Source organism: Macaca thibetana, chromosome 8, assembly GCF_024542745.1.
Source record: "Macaca thibetana thibetana isolate TM-01 chromosome 8, ASM2454274v1, whole genome shotgun sequence".
Lineage (NCBI taxonomy): Eukaryota > Metazoa > Chordata > Mammalia > Primates > Cercopithecidae > Macaca > Macaca thibetana.
In genome coordinates, this window is record NC_065585.1 from 35,826,536 (window position 1) to 35,839,596 (window position 13,061).

The 13,061-nt window shown below is 35.0% G+C and overlaps 2 protein-coding genes across 7 annotated transcripts in view; both read right to left on the minus strand.

Moving 5' to 3' along the window:
* The window catches only part of EBAG9 (estrogen receptor binding site associated antigen 9), a 1,013,262-nt gene that overhangs the window by 156,696 nt on the left and 843,505 nt on the right, over positions 1-13,061 (minus strand). The gene's annotated exons all lie outside the window — the stretch shown is intronic.
* Positions 1-13,061, minus strand: part of PKHD1L1 (PKHD1 like 1) — a 167,281-nt gene that overhangs the window by 122,687 nt on the left and 31,533 nt on the right. For 5 of the 6 annotated variants that reach the window (XM_050801376.1, XM_050801375.1, XM_050801374.1 and 2 more), the window contains 8 exons: positions 11,973-12,062; positions 10,177-10,445; positions 8,929-9,020; positions 5,488-5,647; positions 5,071-5,206; positions 3,429-3,572; positions 1,640-1,797; positions 45-158 (listed from right to left, as the gene is read on the minus strand). In XM_050801376.1, coding sequence (XP_050657333.1) covers positions 45-158; positions 1,640-1,797; positions 3,429-3,572; positions 5,071-5,206; positions 5,488-5,647; positions 8,929-9,020; positions 10,177-10,445; positions 11,973-12,062 — 1,163 coding nt within the window. Of the gene's footprint in view, positions 1-44; positions 159-1,639; positions 1,798-3,428; positions 3,573-5,070; positions 5,207-5,487; positions 5,648-8,928; positions 9,021-10,176; positions 10,446-11,972; positions 12,063-13,061 lie in introns of those variants that run through there. The other variant, XM_050801379.1, reaches the window with a different exon arrangement.

Sequence of the window (13,061 nt, forward strand, 5' to 3'; positions counted from 1 at the left end):
TATAAATTATCATTTGGTTTCACAGTTTATTAAATATTTCATACCAGATTAAAATCAGTTTCATAGTCTCTGAAGTATTTCACAACAAATCCTTCTTCAAAATTTGCAATTTGTGGTGGACACTTACTGCTAACCATTTCTTCCACTGCTCCCTGAAACTAAATTAACAATATAAACATTAGTAACTTCTTTTCATGAAAAGTTAGAACACTAGTAATCCTACTCCTGATTCTACTAATTAGTTCTAATAGAACATTTTCATAATTCCCATACTTTAGTCATGATTATGAGTTAACTTTCTAAATAATTTTAAGTGTGATAATTTTAGTGGCCAATGAGTTTTCAAAACTTTTATTCTAGAATAACAATAGTTACATAGAATTGGCTAATATTAGCCATACTTAGTTATTACATAAGGCAGACATATTTGTTTAGTAGCTTTTTAAAGAGAGCAATGAAGCAAACCTAAATTAATTAGTACCCAATTAGATAGATTCCAAATAAATAATTTTTCCAACTAACTCAAAAGTAACTGGAAAAAAAAAAAAAAAGATACACTCCAATAGATTCTGGCCAACATGGTGGAACCCTGTCTCTTTTAAAAATACAAAAATTAGCTGGGCATGGTGGTGCACACCTGTAGTCCCAGCTTCTCAGGAGGCTGAGGCAGGAGAATCACTTGAACCTGGGAGGTGGAGGGTTGCAGTGAGTGGAGATCACACCACTGCATTCCAGCCTGGTGACAAAGCAAGATTCCGTCTCAAAAAAGATTAGATGCATATGCTGTAAGCTTGTATTTATAATTATTCAAAAAAAAATTATTGAAGATTATGCAGAAATTAGCACATATTCACAAGTCTCCTATAATTTCCATATCAATTTCTCCAGCAAAGCACAGAAATAATTGTCACTTAGAATTAAGGGCTTGAGACAATAGATACTCTTTAATCTGCAAACAAATGTTAACTTAAATTCATTGTCCAGATAAGTTGTCAAAATGTTGTAACTCACAAGCATTCTTTCTTTTTGAACCGCTGCCCCCTATAGAGGTACATTAGACCCTGTTGGCACAGACCTAAGAACTCCCCTTTCCTTCTCTTGTCTTTGGAATATTTCCTCCCTTCTCTCCTCACTATGGGTAGGCTCCAACCTATCACGCCAAATAGAAGAATGTATTACTGCTCCTTAAAGTGTTCTTTATAAAAGGTTGACATTTAAATGGTGTTCTGTTTAATAAAATAATAGGATATTTAACCAACACTTTATAGCTAAGCTTTTATTGCACTACATCTCTCAAGGAATTTCTGATTTTGCAGGATAACAAATGGGGTTTTGAGTGAAGAAAAATACCCGTGTGGTTAGAGGGACTCAGAGCTTCTACACATAGGCAGGGCAAGGGTTTGGAACCTTTGATATATGCCTTGTCTGGAAAAAGGGGTGGTTGCACTAGGTTGACTCTTAGTCTCCTTTCAGATAAAAGTGTTCACAGTATATAAATTATGGTGAGTCGATCAGGGGATAAATAATTTGCAGTGATTTTTTTCAAGTAATATCTCTTTCTCATTTGTCTACAAATGGCCCATGAATGATGTGAGAGGGTGCAGGGAAAATGCGTGGTAGAAACATTCCTACAGCATACTTCAGCCTCTGATGACCATGGAGTGAGTGGCTTAGAAGCGATCCCATCCCAATTCAGGGTGAATGTCTCCAAGTTGGGTTTTCCTTTGGTTTGTTCTGTAATATCCAGTGTGACGTTATTCCTTTCAACTACTTCATAACCAAGCAGATCAAAATCTCCTGAAATTAAGTGCCAAACAGAATTTGTAGAAGTTAACTAATAAAATGCCTATATATAAAACTACATATATATATGTATATATATATGTATATATATACATAATATATATATATATATTAAATAGACACTCAAATGTAGCCAAATTGGTTTCATTTGGTGCTCCATTATCACAAAAGAAGGAAGAATGGGGACGATGTAGATCCTTAAATTTGAGCAGATTTATCCATAGCATAAATGGCAAAACAGACAAAGTGCTATATATTTAAGGCACTGTTTCTATGCAAAAGGAAGTATTGTAAGATAAACAGGCTGATGTATTAGAACCGTGAGATAAAGATCAATGGGCAGTAGGATATTCCAAAAATTCTTTTAGTTTTGTGCTAGTACCATTATTTTAGTGCAAATGCTCAGCTGAAATACTGCTGTTTTCTTTAGACATGAATAGGGCATGAAGATGAATTCCAGGAAACAATCTCTGACCTGTGAGGTTTGTTCATACCATGCCACTTAGTATGATAATCATTGACTTTGCCACTTCAAGAGGAATAAGGCCTGTCCTCAAACGTCTCTGTTCTTTGAAAGGATGCTCTACCAGTGGAATCTCACTGATCTTTTTGACCCTTTTTGTTGGGGAAAGTCTTAAAATCTTCCCAGTTAGGATTTGGGTAACATATTTCTTAAGGTGTCTGCTGAAGTCTTAAAATTTCTCTCTGATATATAAAAATACATCAGAAAGGATATTCATATGTTTATTCGTAAGTATTTTGACAATCTAACTTTCGTACACTTTTTAAAACTTAAATTCATGTAAAATCAAATTCTTTATCCTCCACTCAACAATCAAATAAACTAAACAATTTCATAAAATGAGACACAAATATTGAAGTAACATTTTACTTACATGAATTGAAAAATAATGATTACCCAAAGAAAAGTAAACACACACACATATATAAACGCACATTTGGGGACCCACTTTCTGGGCTAAATATACCAAATAGCCAAGTTAGTTGTGAAGTCTGACTTGAAGGCAGAATGTCTATGTCAATATTTCCAAAAGTGTTTTGTGTAAAACAGTAACAGGAAGTTAATAGCTACTACTTGAAAAAAAAGATGGAGAGAAAAAATAAGTTTGCATTAAACACAGGTGAATTGACTTTTTTCTTTTTCCTTTTTTTTTTTTAATACTGCAGGACTCCTCAGGGATTTTAATATTCCAACGAGCTCTGCCAGTCTTGAAGGAAGACCCATGGTATACAGTGTCTCCCATGTGAATTTGACCACAAAATCCTTTCAGTAGGCAAGATTTGATCAGATGAGTGTCTCCTGGACAATATTGGTTTGCCTAAATTTTATTTTCAGAAAGAATATTTTCACTAGTTTTTACTAATTTATAAAGTAGGCTATTATATGGAAAATGCATTTGTAGTATGTATAGTGCATTTCTCAGGCATTGGAGTTGTACATTCCTTGAAATACAACTAAAATTTAAATTACCATAGAAAAAAATAACCATTTAATTTCTGCTGACATTAAACTAAGTCTTTTTCTCTGTCATCTTATAGAACTTTTAGAGTGGCACAGGATATACATTTGTTTCCTACAAGTGCAAAATTAAATACATGCTTACCTCTAGTTGATATGAATGTTACCGTGTAGATATTGCTCTGGGGATTCTGTGTTCTTGTTACTTGAACTGTGTCTGGTTTTATAGACCAGAGGTCATTCAAGGCTGACTGCAGTATGAATTCAGAAGCATCAGCAGGTAGGAAGACTTTGGATTGGATTAAAACAAACAAACAAACAAACAGAAAAGTTGAAATCTGAGCTACGGCAGCCAACACTGATGTCTTGTATTTACATTTTTAAAGCACCTACACTCTGTACCATGTAAGTTATCACTTAGAGAAATTGTATTTTGAAATTGATTCAAGTTCAGTAATATTGAGTATTTAATTTGTGATCTCTTTGAGGACAGGGCTGATATTTTATTGTCCTAATATTCCCACAGTAATAATCATTGGATTTGGCAAAGAATAAACAATCATCAATATTTACTGGTTAAAAAAATTAACATTAATAGTGAAAGTTATATTTTAGGATTTGTTATAAAATATAAAAATGCGGCCGGGCGCAGTGAATCACGCCTGTAATCCCAACACTTTGGGAGGCCGAGGCGGGCGAATCACAAGGTCAAGAGATCAAGACCATTCTGGCTAACTCGGTGAAATCCCATCTCTACTAAAAATACAAAAAATTAGCCAGACGTCGTGGTTGGTGCCTGTAGTCCCAGCAACTCGGGAGGCTGAGGCAGGAGAATGGCGTGGACCCGGGAGGCGGAGCTTGCAGTGAGCCGAGATTGCGCCACTGCACTCCAGCCTGGGCGACAGAGCGAGACTCTGTCTCAAAAAAAAAAAAAAAAAAAAGAAAAGAAATGCAATGTTGTTTTTGTTTTTTAGCTGATAAAAATTGGTGTTCCATACGCTTATCATTTAATTTAAAAAATTGAAAGACATGTTTACTTCTGTGCAATGATGAATTTAATTCCTTTAAAAATTTTTATTTTTATTTTAAGTTTTGGGGTAAATGTGCAGGATGTGCAGGTTTGTTACATAGGTAAACGTATATCATGGTGATTTGCTGCACCTATCAACCTATCATCACCTACGTATTAAGCCCAGCATGAACTAACCTAATGCCCTCCCCGCACCGACCCCACCCCGCAACAGGCCCCACTGTGTGTTGTTCCCCTCCCTGTGTCCACGTGTTCTCATTGTTTAGCTCCCACTCATAAGTGAGAACATGTAGTGTTTGGTTCCTGAGTTAGTTTGCTGAGGAAATGGCTTTAAGCTCCATCCATGTCCCTGAAAAGGACATGATCTTGTTCCTTTTTATGGCTGCACAGTATTCTATGATGTACCACATTTTCTTTATCCAGTCTATCATTGATGGGCATTTGGGTTAACTATTCACAATTCCCATTTTCTTAACTTACACCTGTGAGTAACGGATATATAAATTCCATGTGCATTTAGATATATAGTTATCATTATTATTGGAAAATGATGGTATATGCCAGAAAGTTATTTGTATGGATGTTGTTTTCTATCCCAGTCTGAAGGCTTTTTACCATAATATATTTTTCTGCTTCTTTGCCTAGCCTATCATCAAAACTAAATTTTCTAGACAGTATAATTTGACTGGAGCAAATACTTTATGGCTACATCTATGCATGAACAGAAACAGTATCTCCCTTATGATTTATAACTTACCAGTTTTTTCCATATTATAGATTAATCTGTATTGGTAAGGTGAACATGAATTAGCTTCCACACAGGGGCTGGTTACCTTGATCTTCTGAACTTCATTAATTGCGTTAGTTGTTTCCCAGTTTTCTAATGTTATAACCTATTTTCCAATTAAAAAATATTTTTAATATATGAAAATTATATATACTTTAAAAGCATCATAACTCAGCTATTCAATGTCACTTTATTGCTCTATTTTACTACAAATGACAAGTAACAGCCTTTTCGGCTTATAATACAGATACTCAAAGTCATAATTCAATAATTGTCCATGACTGCTTTCACCTAAAACAGTATCTTACCTAGTAAAATTAATAACCAAATTGAGATCCTGCCTTCGGACATTTACTTTCTGTAAGTGGAACTATAATCATAGCAAACCTGTACTTCCTGGATGATTGTTGACTGGGATTTGATAACTTGTTCTTCATTCACTGCATCTCCTGTTTGTTGTTCAGTATAAACATTTTGATACTGGTACAGTCCAACATCAACAAATGCACTTAATGTGTACTCCTGCAGCAAGATTTCAATATAATATCTGGAAAATAGAGTAACTAATGAATATAACTTTTTTCCACAACACTTGCCATGATATTATTTTAATGAATAAAATATCAACATTATTTTAAAAGCCTGCCTGTTAAATAACTTATATTGTAGTATCTCATATTTTAAATATTCAAATGTTAAAATTTTCATAGCAGTTTGTTAAAATAAAATGAATTATGTAAGGTATCTGCATTAGTAGAAAGTTGTTCTCATTCATAAGTAATTCATTCAGCTTAGTCAATAAATATTTATTGAAGACAATACTATTTCCTATACTCAAGATCCTGAAAAATAACTGTCCCTGGCATATAGCAGAGACAACATACAGAGGTTAAATATTGTAATGTGTTCAAGAAAATGTCAGGCTTAGACATAGCATATATTTTATACCTGAGGGGTGATATTTGTCAGGAATAAAAGTTCCTACTTTCATGTTCCTTAAATTTGGCTCCATTTGTAACTTGGGGAATAAAATATTGCCTCAGGAAACCTTTACTGGTCAGATTTACTATGGACCTCCAACTAGCTGGATGGGATTTTCACTTTATATTTTGAATTCCTGATTCTTGATGTCTCCTGCCCCTCATCCTACTGGGTACCCAAGGTAATGCCATCACTGAGCAGCTGTTACAGGAGAGTACAAAACTACTGCTTCTCCTCTAAATCTCTAGCAATGTCACCATTGCTCACATCTTTGGAGAGGACAGCTGGAAGCTTCCCTAAATTGTCTCACATCACTCAACATACATTCTTATATAGGGAGAATCAGTATCCACAGTTCATGAAAGAGTCTGAATGAGGGAAATTTATCATGTTTCATATGTGCAGAATGATGGGGTTCTGGATCATCGCCCGATGGAACTGATATTTGGGGATTATATCAGGCTCTTGACTTCCATAAGAACCTGTTCATCAGTTCTGCTGACTTGAGATGATCAACACTAATTAAAGATCAGAATTCAAAGAAGAACCATTAAAATTTTGCATCCTTACTCATGGCTTTAAACTATTAATTAGGTACTTTCTTTGTACTAGACAATAAACTAAGCACTTTGCAGACGTTATTATATTTAATCGTCACAAAAGTTTCATAAAACAGATATTATTCCTTTCTCCATATGAATAACAAACGCTAATGGAATTTTAAGAATTCAAAATTTTTTTAAACTAGTAACTGAGGGAGAATTCCAAACAGAATAAGGTGACCAAAAACATATGCACTAGAGGAAACTATATTTGTGGTATTTGAGTAGAATGATTTAGCAATATGAGCTACCTTTGGAAAGGCTTGAAAAACCACATTATAATAAACCAGCTAGAGTGGCCTCAATTTCAGATTTCACAGCAATCATTGTAAGCACAGTATGTAAATTCCAAGCTGGTTTTGCAGGAGCACAGACACCAGGCAGCAGATGTATTAGGAGTTGCTTTCACTCAAACTCTGTGCTCCTGCCAAGCTGGTAGACTGAATTCATTTTCCAAGAACAAGCCAAAGTCTGAAAATGTACTAACACTTAATTGCAGTAGGGATTAATCAGGCACTCCATTTATCCTGACCTGGCCCAGTAGTTTTCATGGTTATAGAAGAAAATGTTTAATATATAAAGAAGTGAAAGTAGAAGAAGGAGGAAAAAAGGAATAAAACTTTTTCCCCATGTCAGTATTACCAAGACCTCAGCGAGAACATTCAGTGTGAGAACATTAATTTGCTCCCAGGTTCCGTTGATCCCAACCCTCCCTGTCCAGTTCCATAAGATCCTCATGATGCTGCCTCTGAGCATAACTTCATCAATATCTGAAAGGGTGATGAGGTAAATTTATAAAGAAAAAAGCATTCCTCCCATCAAGAAGGGAAGTCTATTTCTGCATCCTTGAGTCTAGGCTTGGTCACTTGCTTTGGGCAATGGGATATCAGCCAATGTGACACAGACAGAGTATTGCAGAGTGTGTGTGCATTAGGACTCCCCTCTTTACTGCTGGGATCACATCCACAATGTGAGAAACTTGGGCTTGTCTCCTGGATGATGAGAGACCACGTGCAATGGGATGCCCCAGATATCTAAGACTCAACCATGCCTGCTGAGGCTCCAGACATGTGAGCGAGGCATTCTAGGTTACCAATCCCCAACTAAACTAGTCAAGACTAAATGAACAGCTCAGCCAACTATAAAATTGTGAAAAATAATACACACTTGTTGTTTGAAGTTGCTACAGTCTGAAGTGCTTTGTTATATAGTAAAGTCTAATAGATCCAAATGATGAATATGATCTCAGTGCATCTTTTGATGTTCTTCATGTTAACTCCATTCCACCACCTTCTCCATTTTGAATGTATCACGTCTTTTATCTTCCTGTTTCCTAGGAATTCTGAATGGCTTTTTGAATGGGATTATCTGGTATTTGGATGATAATCCCACTCATTGGCTCCTTGGACTTGACCTTTCAACACTAAGCGATATGCTCTGTCAGTTCTGGCAGTGTATTTTAATATTCTCAAATTTCCAGTACCTGGCTCAGGGCCTGGAATAAACCAGTTAATAACAAATATACATTAATAGTGGCAACAATCTATGTGGTTTAGTGATTTTTCCCTAGCAATACTGAAGAGCTCAGCTGCAGGAACAGAGAAATTAGATGGATGGATTGACTGAGAGGTCCAAGTAAAGAACTAAGAACAGGATCAAGTAATTTCACAAAAGTGTAAGTTTGCAACAGGGTTATTCTAGACTTCAAATTTCCCTGGTTAGCTGAATGCCAGTATTCTTGAAAATAAAGAAACACATTTGAATAAAATTATAGCGAATGACCAATTATAAATTAAGCCAATAAACTAATATCCACTTCCACCAATAAAAATAAATTGAAAATATTTAAAAATATAGGCCGGGCGCAGTGGCTCGTGCCTGTAATCCCAGCACTTTGGGAGGCCAAGGCGGGCAGATCACAAGGTCAGGAGATCGAGACCATCCTGGTTAACACGGTGAAACACCGTCTCTACTAAAAGTACAAAAAAATTAGCGGGTCGCGGTGGCGGGCGCCTGTGGTCCCAGCTACTCAGGAGGCTGAGGCAGGAGAATGGCATGAACCTGGGAGGCAGAGCTTCCAGTGAGCCGAGATCAGGCCACAGCACTCCAGCCTGGGCGACAGAGGGAGATTCCGTCTCAAAAATAAATAAATAAATAAAATTTAAAAAATATATATATATTTAAAAATATAAACATAAAGTTTGTAAATACCACACAGTAACTTAACGACAAGAAAAAACCTTACTCTTTTCCTTTCTGCAGATGAATATCCTCTGATCTTTGTGTTGGACTGGAAAAATAACTGTTGGCATTAGCAGAATGATATGCAATCCTCACCTAATCCCAGAGAGATGGAGAATTTATTAATAGACCTTTTCAACTTTACTTATTTATTTATTTATCATTTATTATTTCAGTGTTAGAAATTTCATAAGTAGAAAAATGTAAAACTACTTTACATTTTTCTTTTAAGATCTGTTATCTACTATGCTATACTTTTTTAAATTATCAAAGCTCACTTCATTCCTTCTACCCTTCAGTAACATCAACAGTACTGTACCGAGTATGCTACACAGATCATAGCTTTTCCATAACTAGAACTGTAGTGGAAACTAAGAAGATACATACCAGGAGAAAGGCAGTTATTGACAAATAAAATATTCTTTCGCTCTGTGGAGAACTTTGAGAGATTTAATCCAAATTAGATTGCCAAAGATTGCTAAATGGTTCTGCACACTAGAGTGAGAGGACTTTGGGCTTCCCATTATGAATGATTATACCATCTTTGGAGTACACATGCTTTGGAGTACAAACTATGATAAAAATTAGAATTCATAAATTACAGGTAGCAATTTAAACTTACACAACCAGTTTGGGAAGCAATTTTGCCACATAAGTTGAGTCATAAAATGTTAAATTGATTTGATCTGTTAGATTCATATTTGTGAAATTGTCCTAACAAAATAATCCCAAATACAGAAAAGTTTAATGAACATAGATGTTCAATAGAGGAGTAGTATTTGTGGTCATAAAACACCAGAAGTAAATAAAAACTTATCAGTAGGGAGATGGTTATCTAAGCTTGGTAAACCCATGTAATAACAGTACTTAGTCATTAAAAATAGTGATTATATAAATTGTTTAATAAAATTAGTATTTAATACTAGTATGCGAAAAACTACATACGAAATTGAATGTATAATTCTATTTATGAAAAAAAACAAAATAGTGAAATGACTTTTATCTCATGACCAAGTAAATGTAGAATAATGAAATATTTTCAGGTATGGGAAATTTTCTTGTAGGCTATAGGTTTTCCATCATCTTATATCTTGTATCATATCCAGGATAATAGCCAAGAGCCAAACCACATGACATCATTTCTCATACATTTTTAATACATTCATTTGTTTTGATTTAAAGTAAGTAAGATACATATAAACATCATCATAATGTTTTTATAGTATCAAATAGTATTCTGAGGTTTCCCTACCTTATCTTCTGGAAGTCCAGTCTGGCTAAAATAAATAGCATAACGGTCATCACCTTTGATGTAGAATCTATAAACATCAGAATCTGGGGCCACCAAAAATCCAGTAAAGCGTGCAACAAATGTGTCTTGTTCCATAGGCCAAATATAGGAAGCTGAATCTACCCAACTGGCACCCATGTACCCGGGGGTTTTTTCATCGTATTCCAGTATCTCTTCCAGATGTATTGGACGACTATTATTCCATACCTCAAGCTTCAGGCCTCTCCCTCCTAAGGGTGATGAAATAAAATAAGTCTTTCATCAGGATCATAATGCAATGTCTCAGGGGCTTTCTATTTGGGTGTGGGTTATAGACTCTGTATATCAATTCATATTTTTAGCATGTGTGAAAACAAAACAATTACATATTCCCCTACACTTACCTGTAGCCAGGGGGCAGCCTGCAATTTGTTCACTATTACTTCACTTATTTGAGCCTCAGTTTCCACATGTGTAAAATGGGAGTAATAATATTTGCATAGCTGCTATAGGAATTATGTATAATACATATGTAAAACATCTAGCATTTAAAAAGTGCTTTATGTAAGATAATATATAGTAATTTCTACTTATGATATAGCTGATGTTGCAAAACTTCAAGATTCATGCCATTTTAATACAAAACCTTTGCCTTGACTATTCTAACAAAAGTAAATTAATGGCTTACAAAGCCATTAATCAAAGAAGAGAAAATGTTGGCTTTCATGTTTCTCTCAATATTTGTTTTACTTTTAAAAAAAAAATACTTCTACTCTAGGATTTCTTCTCCTTCTTGGACAGAATCAAAAACAGGATACTCTCAGTAAACTGTGCCTATACTTGCCAGAATAAACCCTGTGATTAAGTTTTTTTTTCCTAATCAGAAAGGAGCCATCTCTCTTTTTCTTTTCCTTCAACTGCAACAACAATTAGGCTTATTTCTTTCTTTAACAGCCTTAAGCTTGTCTGTACATGGAAAATAATGGCTACTCTTCTTCAGCTGAATTTGGTTGAAGACAAGCTTGAGCACTTCAAACTTTTACAGCAGCAGGGTTTAGTGATGTATACAATTTTCTTTAAAGTCATCAATTATAAATTATCAAAATTATTTTCTTAAACTGCTCAATTTTTCCTAATATTCAAACCAAAGAAATGTAAGAGGTTGGTAAACCATTTAATTGGCTTCAAATGTGAAACAATGACACGATTATAAACAACTTTCACTGTGCAAGCAAGATATGAGACACACACCACACGCAGACACGTGTACAGCATTTCAATGTTATTAGTGTAGATAGGAAAGCAATTTCACTGGGTCACAGGGTGAAAGTCTGAAAAGAATTTAGAGTAACATTTCTCTCATCTCCTGTTTTCACTCCCACATTTTTCTAGACAAGTGAATATTTAACTTCACCTATTTATCTTTTTTAATCAGAAAAAAGCATTTTTAAAATGTCTATGTAGACTGTACCAAGTGTTAGTTATCATAATTTAATTAGAAATAAAAGCATAATTAAGCTCTGTCAGTAGAGATGTGCTGTTTTCAGTAGGGTGTCTTGATAATTTAGGCTGGGTTTTTCTCCACAGGTGCAGCTTTGTGGCAGTGATTTTAATAGAAATATTTTCTAATCCAGAAAATGTAAATTTTAAAACTTGGAGGAAATTTCTTACAATTCTTCCTACAAATTCTAAACTCTAAAAAGTTTAAATAATATTTTTACTAATATATTATTTTTATGTAAATATAGAAATGGCCATTTTCCCTGATGGTAACTTACCTGGATATACAGCTTTGAGAATATGAGGTTTTGGGGGTGTCTTGCAACATATACTCTTTTCCGTGACATTCAAAGTATCACAAGGTTCACCTATAGAGAAGCAAGATACAAAACCGTTACTACTGAAACTTCAGAATGCAATCACATCAGTGTATCTTTAAGCACTTTTGCAATTAAAACAAAGTTGCATAAACAAGAGGCAAATTGGGGCTCTTTATTTCCTTTACATATTCTCTATTAAAGCTTTTCGTGCAATAATTGTCATACTTCCAGAAACCAACATTTTTTTCTGGTGGAACATCACAAGCCTGAGATAGAAAATTTCATAATTTCTGAGATTAATAATTTGATAATACTATGTCTTTGCACAAGATATCACTTCCGAATCCAAAGTAAAAACTTCTATTTTGTTCCGTGGAGATAAACTGCTGAATAAACCCGTGTCATTCAGAATTTGCAAAGGTAGATGACCCCAGACCTCTTGAGTAGGAAAAATGCTGGTTTAGTCCAAGTTCTTCAAATGAAAAAAAAAGGGGGGGTAATAACTGTTAAATGGCATTTTCACAGATAAACTGAAACTAAAACAGGAAAAAAGCTTCAAAGATAGCTATTATAACTTTTACATCAGCACAATTAGACTTGCGAGAAGAGTCTATGTTTTAAACCTCCATGTGTTCCTCACAATGCCTCACATATGGTCAGCCTCAGAAAGTAGTCACTGAAATGGCAATTGCAGCCCATGAAATGTGAGGACAACGGAAATGGAGAGAGATATTTTTGCCAAGTTTTGTTTGATAGCCTGGAAATTTTAAATTTTGACACTACTTTTCACTATTTTATTTGTTTCTGTGTTTTTTGAGGCAGGGTCCTTCTCTGTCACCCAGGTTGGAGTGCAGTTGCGTGATCATAGCTCACTGTAGCCTCCACCTCCTGGGCTCAAGCAGTCCTCCCATCTCAGCCTCTCAAGTAGCTGTAACTACAGGCATGCACCAATACGCCAGCCATTTTTTTTTTTTTTTTTTTTTTTTTTTTTTTTCCGTAAAGACAGGTCACCCTGCGTTGTCTAGTCAGGTATCAAACTCCTGGGTT